Source organism: Rhinolophus sinicus, linkage group LG01, assembly GCF_036562045.2.
Source record: "Rhinolophus sinicus isolate RSC01 linkage group LG01, ASM3656204v1, whole genome shotgun sequence".
Classification (NCBI taxonomy): Eukaryota; Metazoa; Chordata; class Mammalia; order Chiroptera; family Rhinolophidae; genus Rhinolophus; species Rhinolophus sinicus.
Window position 1 is genome coordinate 47008387 of NC_133751.1, and position 15603 is coordinate 47023989.

The following is a 15603-nucleotide window of genomic DNA, read 5'->3' on the forward strand; positions in this document are numbered from 1 at the left end:
ATAAAATAAACCCCAACAAACAAAACAGAAACAGACTCATAGATACAGAGAACAAATTGATGGTTGCCAGAGGGGAGGGAGTTTGGGCAGCTGGGTGAAAAAAGTGAAGGGATTAAGAAATACAAATTGGTAGTTACAAAATAGTCACAGGGGTGTAAAGTACAACATAGAAAATATAGTCAATAATATTGCAACAACTATGTATAATGCCCGCTGGGTAATAGACTACTGGAGGGATCACTGCATTAATTATATAAATGTCTAACCACTATGCTGTACACCTGAAACTAATATAAAATAATATTGACTATCAACTGTAACTAAAAAAAATAACTTAAAAAGGAAAAATAAACACCAGAAACTCTTGTGTGTTGAATGATGTGTGCTTTAACTCAGTAAAATTATTGCACACCGTACATGTATGTAACACTCAAGATGTCTATTGACTGCTTTTGAACAAAGCGAGATTTGGCACTTCATTTCAGCTTCCCAAAGCCCTGCTCCAGCTGCTTTTACATTCCTTCTTACTTCTATTTATTGTTCCTCATCTTACCGAAGTCTTGCTACTTCTAGTGTTTTTGATTGCAGGAGTTTGGCAGTTAACAGTAGTAAACAACTATCTTTCCATAAAGTATTTTTCACCCTAACCTGTTCCATTTAGCATGGCAAAACAGAATATCTTGTCTATTCTCCCAGAAACACTGGTCCAAACTGGACCAGGCACAGGGAAATTGTAATCCCTTTCAAAATCACTTACAGGGAGTGATCAAGATTCCCCAACTCAGTCGTTTGCTAAAGAAGAGAGCTGCGTTATGCATTGAGACTAAGGCTTTGACAATCTAATTGAACCAAAAGTGGAGACCTCAGGATTAACCTTCAGCCACTACTCTTGAGATTGTTGCGTTTGTGTGTTGGGGAGTGGGGGAACCAAAGGGAGCAAAGGGGCAGAAACAGACCTGCAACAGGAGATAGAAACAGAGGAGTCGGCCAGAAGCGGCAGACTCCACGGACATGCAGACACACAGTCGCGACTTAATCCTACCTCTGAAAAGGGGGGAGGGGGCAGAACGCAACAACCACTTTCGAGAAGCCCGCACCTGTCCCCGCCTGCTGCTGACCTCGCCCACACGGCTGAGCCCAGCACAGGACAGGGGCCGAGAGCGCGGAGAGCCTGGGTTCGAGCAGCCCCTTTCGTCACGTCCGGGGGCCGGGCCGGGGCGCCGGGGGGCGGGCCCGGGTGGGGCCGGGCCTGGCGGGGGTGGGGTTGTGGCGGTGCTTCGGGTGACAACGGTCAATAATGAAGGTGGCTGCGGCGCCTCGGCAGGCTCAGCAGCACCGGGCGGGGGCGGCGCCGTGGCTGCGCCTGTAGGACCTCGGGGCAGAAGCGGCGAGATGGGAACCCGGCTCAGGGAGTGAGGTGGCGGCGGCGGCCAGCAGAACTTCAGCCAGAGGGGATCTTCCGCTCACCCCTCTGGCTGATCGGCCTCCACCTGCAGCCCCTCGGCCCCCGCGTCCCGCGGGACCGGGACGGCGACAGTGGGGGCATGTGGCGCTGGGTCCGGCAGCAGCTGGTAGGTGCCTCCATCTCCTGTCCCGCCCGCGCGGCCTCCCAGGCTTGGGTGGCCGGGGAGGGCCGGCGGCGCGGAGCCGCGAGGCTGGGGCGCGGGCGCCTGGCTAGGCCGCGGCAGAGGCGGGCGCGGGGGCCGGAGCCGTGAAGCCCCGCGCAGCCCCGCTGCGCGACTCGCCTCCAAGCCGCGGCCGCTCGGGCGGCGGGAGGTGGCTGCTTCCTGGCCGCGCTACTCGGTTACTCGCTCCTCCTCGCCGATCTTAGGCGCCGCGGCCAGAAGCGGGGGTCCGGAGCGGGGTTGGCGTCCCCCGAGGAAACGGCGAGGGAACGGCGAGAGAGTAGGCCTTGGGGAGAGGAAAGAGGCTTGCGTTTCCTGTCTCTAGCAATTTGGGACACGTTTGAGTGCAGAGAAGAGGGCAGGACTTGTCTTCAGCCCCCTTTCGTCACTGATTTCAATTAGTGTCACGATTCAGTGTTGCGTTGATTATCCAGGAGGAGGGGACCTTATCTCGTCTAACCCCTCTCGACAAAAGAAACGTTACCCATGGCCTGGGTGAGGGAAAGAAAATACTCCCAACACCCTCGTTTAGTTTCGGAAAAGATTTGTACGACAGTTACGAAGGACTACGTTTTCCTTCTTACCTTGCCCGCTCCCCACCCCCAAGTGAAACTTTTGGAATGTAGGCCTTACTTTTTTCCGTTCTTCTGAAGGCAGTTTGAGCGAGACAGGTCTGGAACCAATGGAATATCTGGAGGAAAAAGAAATCTTAGAAGAGGGTGATTTAAGGCATATCAAAAGCGCCACCTTTCTCAGAATCAATTCAGAGAGAAAAATCTTTCCTGCCTCCTGGCAACTACAACAGGAAGGCAACAGTGGCATATTAGGACAGAAATTGCTCCTGGCTGAAGAAGCCCAACCTTGTCTCTATTTTGAGGTTTGTTACTGGGTGCTGCTAAATTTCTAAATCGCACTAATTAAGTGCTTCTACAATTCATTGGTTTCATTTACTAATTAAAAAGGCAATGAAACCAAAACGATTTTTGTGAGACTAAAGCATGGATAACTCTTCTCCTGCTCTAGAACAGCATTTTAATGTTAAGGCTAAGACGTATACTATTTCAGATCCAATCTTCTGTTAATTCATTTTGCAGTGGACATCAATCTCAAAAAAAAAACAATCTTATAAATAAAACTAGACTGCTTGCATCTTTCTCAAACAAATGTTGGTTCTCTGTTTTTAGCTAATTGTAAATTCAGATATCCCAGATGTATAACTTATTAGGAAACAGAGCTAATGATATCAGTATAATACAGTATTATGGTAATAGTTCGACTTTGTTTCAGTAAGCCATAGAACAGTAACTTGACTCTGGGAGTTAATTATTACAGGTCTGATCTTACGCTTTTGATTTGGCAATCTTCATGTATAGAAAAGGCTTATTTCCCTGATGGTGTTTTTGTATGGTAGGAATATCATTCTAAAGTGGTTCTCTTAAAGCTTTTCCTAGTAGATTTAGTAAGACACCACTTCTCAATGTTAGGTATTTTTGTTAACCTGAATAAAATCCTGGTTGTGTAACCACTCATCCTTAATATAGACAATTGGTAATGTTTTTTTAAAATGGCTTCATATGAATACAACTGAAAGGAAGGGCAGGAAGTTGTGTGGTTAATTTACAAGACAACTGCCTCACCAGGTGGTTAACAAGCTGAACAAGTTGCTATGCATAAAAAATACTATCTCTGACATTTAGCTGCCCACCTCACTGGCTTTATTTTTAAGTTATCAGATCTTCTAAGTATGTAATCAGACCTGTGCCAGTGTAGGACTTTGCGTCTCTGATTAACTTTGTACAGTCACTTAAATTATACATTGAGGATAGTGGATACACAGAGTAATAAAAGTATGTTTTACTATCCCAGTTATAAACAGTAGCTCTAGTTACTATACCAGGAATTACTTAACTCAAAGTCTAGTTTAGATAATACTTCCATTTGCTCGATGGATTGAGTCACCATGTGTTTTAGCAATAGGTTCATTTTTAAAATTCAGATAAGTGAGACAAATTTGGGGAAATTAATAAATCACAAGAACAGGTTTTTGGAGTCATAAACACTATTCATTATATGAATCCTGATTTTCAACAATTTCTCTTCTCTTGCCTAAGAAAATTTATTGTCATTTTATTACAGAAACAACTTCTGTGCTCTAGTAATTTCTCTCTAATTAAAGAAATATTTGACTCCCTTATCTCCACAAAACATTTTCACTATTTGACATGGTGAGACAAATCAGGAGATTGTCAGAAGTTTGATGTTTTCCCTTGTGGAAGTAAAGTGAAAAGATTGGAATATCCTTTCATTTTTCTTTGTCTTTTATTCTTTTTCGATTCACAATGCTAGTTATTTCACACTAAGACTTTCTTATGGTGTCTTTCTGGTACAATTAGTATTATCCATAGTGTACCCATTTCTAACAGCATGTTATGTGTATTAACCGATTAAAGATGACAGCACCTTGATTAGACTACTGGAAATGCCATTAGCTACTCACTATTCTAATATTTACATTTGTATGGTAGTCGTTGACTACATTGGCTATTAAAATTCTAATTTATTAGATTAAAAATTAATGCGACTATTAGCTACTGTCACAAATCAGAGTAGAACATTTTTATTATCACAAAAAACTCTACTGGACGGCACTACTTTATACACTTTTAAATGAAAGTCTTTGTAAATACACGTTAGTTGATTTGTAATATTTACAGGGCAATGTAATGCTATGTTTTTAAAGCACTTACTTTGTGCAGCCATTATAATATTCTAAATGCTGAGGATACAAATGTAGGTCGTTGAAGGCCTTTTTCATCTCTGTATGCTCAGTCCCATACAGTACTTAACGTAGAGTAGACATTGGATACATGTTTGCTGAATAGGTGACCAGTCCAGAAGAAAGCTAGAAAACTGTGATTTTACAAAAGTACAACTTAATGTTGTCATACTAAGATACCATTTCTTAAATTGTTCCATAAATGTAGTCCCTTCAGATTTGTATTGGCAAAGATGGAAGAGCTGGTAAGATTGTCTTTTGATTCACTGAGAAAAACGGGATGCTCTTAAAACTCTCTTAACTTCCTGTTCTCTCATCAATCACACTCACCAAACTTGCTTTTAACTGTACTTAATTCTTCCCTTTCCACCTGTCACAAGGGAGGGTGTGATTATCCTCTTTTTAAGCTAACCATTTGTCCTCTTAATCCCATTCTCCACAGTCCCCATCAATTATCTGTACTAGTACATTTACTCTCTTTTCCTTCAACCTGTGAACATGTTCAAGCCTCCCTCTACTATTTTAGTTTGTCTTATACCTGCAAATGTCAAATTGTTTTCCATTTTCTTTAAAAGAAAAATCGGTCTGTTCTGCATAACGGAGCTGTCTGATGCATTGAAACATGACTAGTTCAAACAGGATTTCAAAAAGAGTATTAAAAAAAATGTAAAATATCTCAATTTTTTTATATTGCTTACATATTGAGATAATATTTTGGGTATATTGGGTAAAGTAAAATATTATTACAAGTAATTTCACCTGTTTTTACTTTTAAAAAAAGGTGGTTAACAGAAAATTTTAAATTATATATGTGGCTTGCATTTGTGGCTCATGTTATATTTCTACTAGTGCCACTGTGTTTCTATATAATACATTATCTAAGTCTAGATATCTCACTCACTAGACTATACACTGTAAATATCTTAGGACGGGGCCGTATCTCGTTCTTCTTTATATCCCTTGCGCTCACGAGAACAGCTGGCCCACTGTAAGTACTCACATACCAAATGTTGGTTGAATACATGAATGAGTGTCAGATTTATTTCAGTATCAGTTTGGAAGTACCTGCATTCTTTGCCTTTCTCTCAAGGAATGAATAAAGAGTAGGAAAAGGAAGCACAGGCCTATGGTGGTATTATTTTGGTGTGGCTAAAAGTTTTAACCTCAGGAATTAATGTTTAAGAACCTAGATCTTTGAAGATTTGCTTCTATCCATATATTCAGACATATTCCTAGATACCCAGTTTTTCATTTGGTTAGGGAGCATTACAGGAATCCCAAGTATCCCGGCAGCACTGAAGTTAGGGGACCTTGACCAGATCCTCCAAAGAACCTAAGGATTGCCATTATTGTTATTCAGTATCCCTTCTATCCCTGCGGTCTGTTTTCAACATAGCAGCCAGAGTGATCTTATTAAAACACAAGTTAGATCATGTAATTCCTGTGTTTAAAACCTGCTATGGATTTGCTTTCTTGCTCAGAGTAAAAACCAAAGTCTCAACTTGATCTGTATCATTCCCCCCTCCCACCCCACCCTCCAACCACTTTTCATTTCCCATCATTCTTCACTCACTTGCTTTATCCACACTGGCAGCCTTGCAATTCATCAGAAGTGTCAGGCATACAGTACTTCACTCTCAGGATCTTTACCCTGGCTGTTACCTCTCTGCCTGGAATGTTCTTCCTCCAGTTATCTGTTTTTTTCACTCCCTTCAAGTCTTTATTCAGTTGTTACCTTATAAGTGAGGCCTTTTCTGGACATCCAATATAAAATTGTAACCTTCCCCAGTACTTCCCTATCCCCCTTCCCTGCTTTATATTTCTCTTAGCACTTACACTATTTAATATACTCTGTAATTTTCTTATTTGTCTCATTTATCTCCTGTAGGTAGCGATTTTGGTCTGTTTTTAATTCTCCATGTAGCAAAGACAGTTTCTCAACTCTACATCCACTTTAGGTAACACCATTTCTCTCATGTTTACATATTAATTCACTCAGACATTTTCTGAACACCTACTCTGTGATAGCATGTTGCTAGGCTCTGGAATGACCAAAATGAACCCCTGTCCTAGACAGCCTTCTCGGCGGCTCTTCTTCCCTAATGGATATTTACATTATTGTCATTTTTTTCCTATTACAAAAAAATGCTTCAGTGACCATTCTTATGTGTATTTTCTTTATTTTATTGGAATACTTAGAAGTGGAATTGCTGGGTCATGGGGTATAACATTATGACGTACTAGATATTGCCAAATCATTTTCCAAACCATGAGAGTTCCCCTTTACCTACATCTTGGTCAACACCTTGTACTGTCAGACTTGAAAAAATTTAGCAATCTGATGGGTGTGAATTATATCTCATTTTGCTTTGATTTGCATTTTCCTGATTGCTAGTGAGATTCAAGTATCCTATATTTCATTCATATGAATAGATTACCCATTTTTCTATTGGATAGTTTGACTTTATTAGTTCTTTCTGTAATCGGTGCTAATTCTTTGTATCATATGTTGTAAATATCTTCTTTCAGTCTGTCCCTTGTATTTAACTTTGTTGATGGTGTCTTTTTTGGTACAGAAATTTTAAATTTATTGGTAGGTAAATTTATTAGGCACATGATTTCTGCTTTTTATTACTTGTTTAGGAATTCCTTTCCACTGTCAAGATCATAAAGCTATATTTCTAATGTTTTCTTCAAATTGTCTTAAAACTTAGTTTTTCAACATTTAGGTCCTTAATGTATCTGGAATGATTTTTATATATGGAATAAACTAGATAATTTATTTTCTTCCATGTGTACAGTTGATTGACCCAATGCTGTTTATTGAATAAGTCATCTTTTCCCCACTCATCTGTGTTGTTTGCCTTCTGTGTCATAAACCAGCATTCTCTTTTGCATAGCTTGTTCTCTTTCTAGGTCTTCTATTCTGTTTCATTCATCTGTTGATCTATTGGTGCACCAATAATGCACTGTCTTAAATATAGTATTTTTATGATAAGTCTTGATAACTGGCCTGGCAGAACCCCCAATCCCTTTTTTTTTTTCTTTAGAATTTCATCTTTACTCCTCCATATACTATTTATAAGTAGTCTAATTTGGTGGAAAATCTTTCTAGAATTTTCATTGGCTTTGCATTGAATTTAAGTTTATTCTATTTTCCCTTTTGGTGATGTAGAAGCTATGGATTGTATTTTCATCCTTTATTTTCCAGCTATGCCTGTGTATTGAGTATCTCTGTCTGCTTATAAATAATATATGGATTTAGATTTTAATGCCAATATTCCCTCTCTCACCTTCTACATCACTATTACATAATAGTTTAGTTCTTTTTTCTCTTTTTTTAGCTGTATTGAAATACAACTAACATACCATACCATTTACTCATTTATAGTATACATTTCAATTTTTTTAGTATATTCAGAGTTGTGCAGCCATTGCCACGCTCTAATTTTAGAACATTTTTATACCCTCTCTAAAAGAGACTTTCAACCCATTAACTCACACTCTATTCCGGCAAACCTAATCAATCACTAATCTACTTCTGTCTGTAGATTTGCCCACTCTGGACATTTCATATAAATGGCATCATACAATATGTGGTATTTTATGATTGGCTTCTTTCACCTAGCATAATGTTTTTAAGTTTCATCCATGTTGTAGCATTTATCAGTACTTCCTTTTATATTGCCAAATAATATTCCATTATGGATACACACATTTTGTTTATCCATTCATCAATTAGTGGATATTTAGTTTGTTTCCACCTTTTGGAAATAATACTGTTTTGACTATTCATGTGCAAGTTTTTGTGTGGATGTTTATTTTTCACTTCTCTTGGTTATATACCTAAGGAGTATAATTATTGGGTCATATGTTAACTCTATTTTTAACTTTGAGAGGAATTGCCAAATTGTTTTCCAAAGTGGCTGCACCATTTTACATTCCCACTAGCAATGTGTAACGAGTCCTCATATTCTTGTCAACACTTGCTTTTCTCTTTTTGATTACAGATTATAGTGGTTGAGAATTTGTGGTTTTGATTTACATTTCCCTAATGACTAATGATTTCAAACATCTTTTCATGTCCCTTTTAGCAGTTTGTATATCTTTTTGGAGAAATGCCTATTCAGATCTCTTTGCCCATTAAAAAAATTCTTTTAAGTGAATTGTAAGTTTTTTTTACATGTTCTAGATACAAGAGCCTTGTCAGGTATGTGATTTGCAAATGTTTTCTCCCACAATGTGTGGTGGTGTTCTACGCATATGTCTTTTTAAACTCGAAACATTTTCTAACTGTTTAACAGTTATTCATTTTGATTTGCTACAAGGATTTTAGTGATTTCTTTTACTCACCATTGTTTCTTCTATACCATCCCTTCCCTCTGGATTTACTTTTATTCTTGTTGAAATACATCCTTTAGTTATTTTAAGGCAAGAATTACTATGTACGTAAACTCTCTTAGTTTTTATGTCTTAAAATGTCTTGATTTCATAATTATTATTGAATAGTAATTTAGGTAGATACAGAATTCTAGATTAACAATTACTTTTGCTCAACATATTGAAGATACTACTTATTCCAGTGCTTTCTGGCATTTATTATTGCTGACGTAAAATATGCTTTTAATCTGATTGTCATTACTTTGTTGGTAATCTCTCAATTGTTTTCAAGATTGCCTCTGTCAATAATTCGTAACTTTACTATGCTGTATCATCATATTTTTCAAAATTTTGTTTTTCCAGCTCTATAGTTATATGTGCTTTCAATCTGAAGGTTCGTATTTCTACATTCAGAAAATTTTTCAGCCTTTTTTTTCTTTTAAATATTACTTCTCAGCCTTTAACTTTCTCATTCTAGAATTCTTGCTTGACGTTAATGTGTCCTGTATGGTTCTTAATTTCTTTTTCATATTTCTCGTCTAATTTCATTCTGTGCCACTTTCAGTGTAAATTTCTTAGTTCTTTCCTCTAGTGCATTAATTCTCTCACCTGTGTCCAATCTAGAGTTTATCCTGTCTTTTGAATTTTTTATTTAAATGACTTTTCATATCCAGAATTTATTATCGGACTTCGTTCATTTCCATCTGTTCTTGATGTATATCTGCCTGATTTGTCACAGTATTACGTTCTTTAAAAAAACAAAAACAAAAAGAAACCCAAAAAACATATTATTCTGTTATCTCTTAGAAGGTTTAATACATATTTAAAGGTACACAGCTTTTTTCAGCCTCCTTTCACCTGACCATTAATAATTAGAGTCTCTAATTTCCTAATTATATTTTATATTTATTATACTTGTACAATAAATATCTATTAGTAATAAAAAAGTGAATATGAAGTTTAGAGTTAATTGAATCTTAAAGGAAAGAATTGATGATCTGATTTGTGACAGTAGTCTGAGCATTCACTAGAGACACAAGTGTGTACAGAAAGCCATAGCATGATAGGAAGTCTGTAAACACACACTGAGTAACTGAATGTAATTACTCAGTTGATGAGAGTATATCAACTCATCACAAAGGTTTCTTAGAATTACCAATATAGAAAATGTAATTGTATATGATTTCAGCTCTCTTCGTTTTTCATGTTTCAAATAAAAAAATTCTCTCCATTTCAAATAAGGCGAGATCTTACCCATTTCCCAAGTTAATGTTTTACACCTTGGCTTTTGATCGTTTTTTTCCTCTTCTTTTATCCTCCTATAACTTTTTCTTTCCCATAAATTAATTTTTCTCCATCCTTCATTTTAAACCTAAAAATATGCTTATGATTTGCTTACACTAAAAATCTTTCATTTGATCCAGCTTTTCGATAGTTAGCCACTGTTCCCACTTCCTCACTCTCGTCTTCATCCCTATTCATCAATACATGGTAGCCCTTTTAACTATTTTCAAACAGTATTGGCAAAGCCAGCAATGATTTCCTAATTATTAAGTGCAGTAGTCATTCTTTTTTCGGTTGAAATAATTCCTTTCTGCAACTTTTTCTTGGGTTTCTGCCACCGTGCTCTTCTTGTTTTTCTTCCTGTCTGGTGATCTTTCTCCTTTGTGTATTCCTTTTCTCCGACGTGTATCTTAAATGATAGCCCAGAGAATTCCATCTCTTATCCTTATTCTCGTCCTCCTCTGTACACTCTTAATTGGCAGTCTCAGACATATATTTGACTTTAACCATCATCATTATGTTTGTTGGGTTCTAATCTCAAGTCCAAACCTTTTTCCTAACATCTATACAAATATAACTAGTTGCTTACTAGGTATCTGTGCTGGGTGTCCCACATTGAAACCAGAAGATAATCCTAGTTTGATCTTAAATAGGAAATAGGGAACTAGAGACTAAATAGGAAACTAGATTATTTCTAAGTTAAATAAGGCCTAAATCCCCAAGGTTTCATCAACTCCAAGTGGGTAGGGACTAAGTCATATATTTCTTTTTATCATCAGTGGTCCTTAGCACACTACAAAGCACATAGTACTTGGTAAATACTTTTTGATTGGTTACTAAAGTGCATTCTTTTCATTTTATGCAGAAAGACAGCAGAAGGCAGGAATTTCAGATCACCAGTACAATTTTAATAGTCATTATGCAGGATAAATTAACTGCTTGCTGAAAGAGCTGAAAATATGCTAAAATATTCTTTTGTGTTTTTTTAAATACATTTTCAGGATTATGTCAATTTGACCTAGTGTTGCTAAATAATCACTTCTCTGCTTAAAGTTTAATTTTCAAATTTTCATAGCAATAGTTTAGGATTTGCTGCTTTTTCTTTTAAAACCTTGTATAGACATGTTTTACTTTCTTCTGAAACATGTTTCTCAGGTTCCTAGCATATAAAATTAATAAGCCCAATGTGTTGATTTCTTTGACATCCAGAAATGAACCCCCACCAACGGTAAAGCTATAATAAATGGCTTTGATGAATAAAGGACAACTAGGATTACCAGAATAAAAAGTTTACCATTAACCCCTCTTTCACCAATAATGGTAGATTTCTCTTTACAGAATCACTTTTAAGGTTTTTTCTTTCAATTTAAATATTGTTGAATTTAAATTCAATTTGGTAGAAAATTTATTAAGATATTTTAAAATCAAACTCAGAACCTGAAAAACTAAAGAATTTAACCCATTCAGTAAATGTTTGTTAAATAACTAGCATATGCTCCCTTTAAGACTCTTATATCAAAAAAACTACTTATTTTACTATAAGACCAGGTCTTTAATATAATATAATGTAATGTAATACTGGGTCTTATATTAATTTTTGCTCCAAAAGACGCATTAAAACTGATTGTCTGCCTAGATCTTATTTTCGGGGAAACACGGTATTAGAAACAATAAACACATATAGTAAAGCTACAGTACAGTAGCAGATCTACTTAATACGTAGAAAACAAACACAGAGAGGCAGCCAAAATGAGGAAACAAAGAAAAACATCCCAAATGAAAGGCCAAAAGAAAATTCCAGAAAAAGTACTAAATGAAACGGAGACAAGCAACCTACCAGATACAGAGTTCACAGCAGTGGTTATAAGGATACTCAAGGAACTTAGAACTTCAACAGAGATAGCAAGCATATAAAAGGACATGGAAACCATAAAAAAGAACCTGTTAGACATGAAGAATACAATAACTGAAATGAAGAATTCACTAGAAAGCTATCACCAGCAGGCTAAATGAAGCAGGGGATCAAATCAACGATTTGGAGGACAAGGTAGCAGAAAACACCCAATCGGAACAGCAAAAAGAAAAGAATCCAAAAACTGAGGTAGTTTAAGGGACCTCTGAGACAACATCAAGTGTAACAACATTCGCATCATAGGGGTACCAGAAAGAAGAGAGAAAGCAAGGGATTGAGAACCTATTTGAAGAAATAATGCCTGAAAACTTTCCTAATCTGGGGAAGGAACTAGACCTACAAGCTCAGGGATCACAGAGTCAAGATGTGACCCAAACAGGTCCACACCAAAACACATTACAATTAGAGTGCTAGAGACAGAGAATCCTAAAAGCAAGAGGAAAGCCACAACTAGTTACTTGTAAGGGAGCTCCCATAAGACTGTCAGCAGATTACTCAACAAACTTTGCAGGCCAGAAGGGATTGGCACACAATATTCCACGTGCCGTCTGTAGCAGCATGGATGGACCTGGAGGGTATTGTGCTGAGTGGCGTACGTTAGAGAAAGACTGATGCAATGTCAGATTTCTCTTATATGTGGAATCTAAAGAACAAAATAAAACAGAAACAAACTCATAGATACAGAGAACATTTTGATGGTTGCCAGGTGGGAGGCGAGTTAGGGGGCTGGGTGAAAACGGGAAGGGACTAAGAAGTACAAATTGATTGTTACAAAGTAGTCATGGGGATGTAGGGTATAGTATAAGGAATATAATCAATAATAGTATAATAATTATGTATGGTGTCAGATGGGCACTAGATTTATTGGGGTGATAGTTGGGAGGGGTCTTGAGGGGCAGGGTGAAGGGATTAAGAAGTACAAATTTCTAGTTACAAAATAGTCTTGGGGATGTAAAGTAAAGCACAGGGAATATAGTCAATAATATGATAATAACTATGTATAGTGCCAGGTGGTACTAGACTAGTCAGGGGGATCATTTCTTAAATTATATAAATGTCTACTCACCATGCTGTACCCCTGAAATTAATATAAAATAATATTGAATGTCAACTGTAATTGAAAAACTTAAAAAAAGGTCCAAGTTTCCAGGTATAAAACAGATAAGTCATAGGGTTGTAATATACAGCATAGGAAATATAGTCAATATTGCAATAGCGTGGTACGGTGTCACATGGTTGGTAGACTTATGGTAATCTGTTCCTGAAGTATATAAACGTTGGATAACTGTGGTATACACCTGAAAGTAATATAATATTGCTTGTTAGCTATATTTTTAATAAAAATATTTAAAAGAAGAAGAAAGAGTCCATTGTGTTCCTGTATACTAAGAATGAAATTTCAGAAAAAGGAAATGAAAACAATATTTTTGCAGTTGCAACAAAAAGAATAAAATATCTAGAAATAAACTTAACAAAGGATGTGAAGGATGTATACACTGAAAGCTATAAGACATTTTTAAAAGAAATTGAGGAAGACACAAAGAAGTGGAAAGATAATCTGTGTTCATCAATTGAAAGAATCAACATAATTAAAATGGTCATATTACTCAAAGCAATATACTGATTTAATGTAATCTCCATCAAAATCCCAATGGCATTTTTTAGAGAAATAGAACAAAAATTAATCAGATTTGTATGGAATCACGAAAGACCCCCAATAGCCAAAGGAATCCTGAGAACAAAGACAGCCAGAGGTAATACACTCCCTGACTGCAAGTTATACTACAAAACAACAATATCAATACCAATATGGTATTGGCAGAAAAACAGAAACTCCGACCAATGGAACAGAATTAAAACTCAGAAATAAACTTACATATATATGAGCAAATAATTTTCGAAAAAGGAGCCAAAAACATACAGTGGAGAAAAGAAAGCCTCTTCAATATATGGTGCTGGGAAAATTGGAAAGCCACATACAAAAGAATGAAATTAGACTGCTGTTTGTTACCATATACAAAAATTAACTAAAAATGGATCAAAGACCTAAATATAAGACCTGAAACAATAAAATACATAGACGAAAACAAGTACTACATTTACGGACCTTGTTCTTAGAGAGGATTTTATGAATTTGACCTCAAAGGCAAGGGAACTAAAAGCAAAAGCAAATGAACGGGACTGTAGCCAACTAAAAGTCTTCTGCTCAGCAAAAGAAACCATCAACAAAGCAAAGAGACAACCAAATGAATGGGAGAAGATGTTTGCAAACAACACCTCCAATAAGGGGCTAATATCCAAAATATATAAAGAACCCATACTACTTAACAACAACAACAGAAAAATCCAATTAAAAAATGGGCAGAAGACCTGAACAGATACTTCTCCCAAGAAGATATACAAACAGCCAACAGATGTATGAAAAGATGATCAACCTCACTAGCTTTTAGGGAACTGCAAATCAAAACCACAATAAGATACCACCTCACACCTGTTAGAACGACTGTTATCAACAAGACAAGTAATAAAAAGTGTTGGAAAGGTTGTGAAGAAAAAGGAACTCTCATACACTGCTGGTCAGGATGTAGATTGATACAGCCACTGTGGGAAACAGTATGGAGGTTCCTCAAAAAATTAAGACTAGAGTTATCATGACACAGCAATCCCTCTTCTGGCTACGTACCCAAAAAATTTGAAAACATTTGTGAAGATTCATGTACCCATATGTTCATTGCAGTAGCATTCACAAAACATGGAAACAAGTGTCCTTCGATAGAAGATTGTATAAAGAAGATGTGGTACATATGTACAATGGAATATTACTCAGCAATAACAAAAGGTGAAATACTGCCATTTGCGACAACATGAATGGATCTTGAGAATATGTCAAGCAAAATAAGTCAGACGGGAAAAGTCGAGAACCATATGATTTCACTTGTATGTGGGATATAAAACTGAAAGCAACAAATGAACAAGACGAAGAAACAGAAACTCATAGACACAGACAACGGTTTAGTGGTTACCAGAGGGTTGAGAGGCTGGTAGGAGAGGGAAAAGGGGGTCAAATAAATGGTGATGGAAGGAGAACTGACTCTGGGTGGTGAACACAGGATGCAAAGTATAAATAATGTATTATAGAATTGTACACTTGAAACCTACACAATTTTTTTAACCATTGTCACTCCAATAACTTTTAAAAGACTCACAATTTGCAGGGTGATATGGATATACAGACAATCAATTGCAATTCAGTGTCATAAAATCTATATAACGGGAGTATATAAAAGGTTGGGTGGGGATAGTAAATAACAAATGCCTTTCTTTGTTTCTGGAGGAGCAGGAGTGTCAGGTAAAGCTCCTTTGAGAAGGAAATTCTTAAGCTGAAATTTAAAGGATGAATAGGCTTTTGCTGGAGGTACATGTTGGAGTAGGCAATCAAGTTTGGGAAGTAATGTAACCTGTCAGAGATGAGCTTTCTTGTAGTAAAGCATTGGCAGATGATTTAAGAATTTTGAAATGAAAGATCACTCTAAATTTTATATGCTATCGCTAGAGAGCAAATCCCAACTCATTCCTGCACTAAGCCAAAGTTCTTGGAAGTCCAGAAATCTGGTAGATTTGGCAAA

At 36.9% G+C, this 15603-nt stretch overlaps 1 protein-coding gene across 3 annotated transcripts in view; it reads left to right on the top strand.

The window, feature by feature from the left end:
• Positions 1–1239: 1239 nt before the first annotated feature.
• ATP11B (ATPase phospholipid transporting 11B (putative)) overlaps positions 1240–15603 on the top strand; it is a 98867-nt gene continuing 84503 nt past the window's right edge. For 2 of the 3 annotated variants that reach the window (XM_074328454.1, XM_074328448.1), the window contains exon 1: positions 1261–1571. In XM_074328454.1, the coding sequence (XP_074184555.1) occupies positions 1545–1571 (27 nt within the window). In that variant the 5' untranslated portion in view covers positions 1261–1544. Of the gene's footprint in view, positions 1572–15603 lie in introns of all 3 variants that reach the window. The other variant, XR_012494943.1, reaches the window with a different exon arrangement.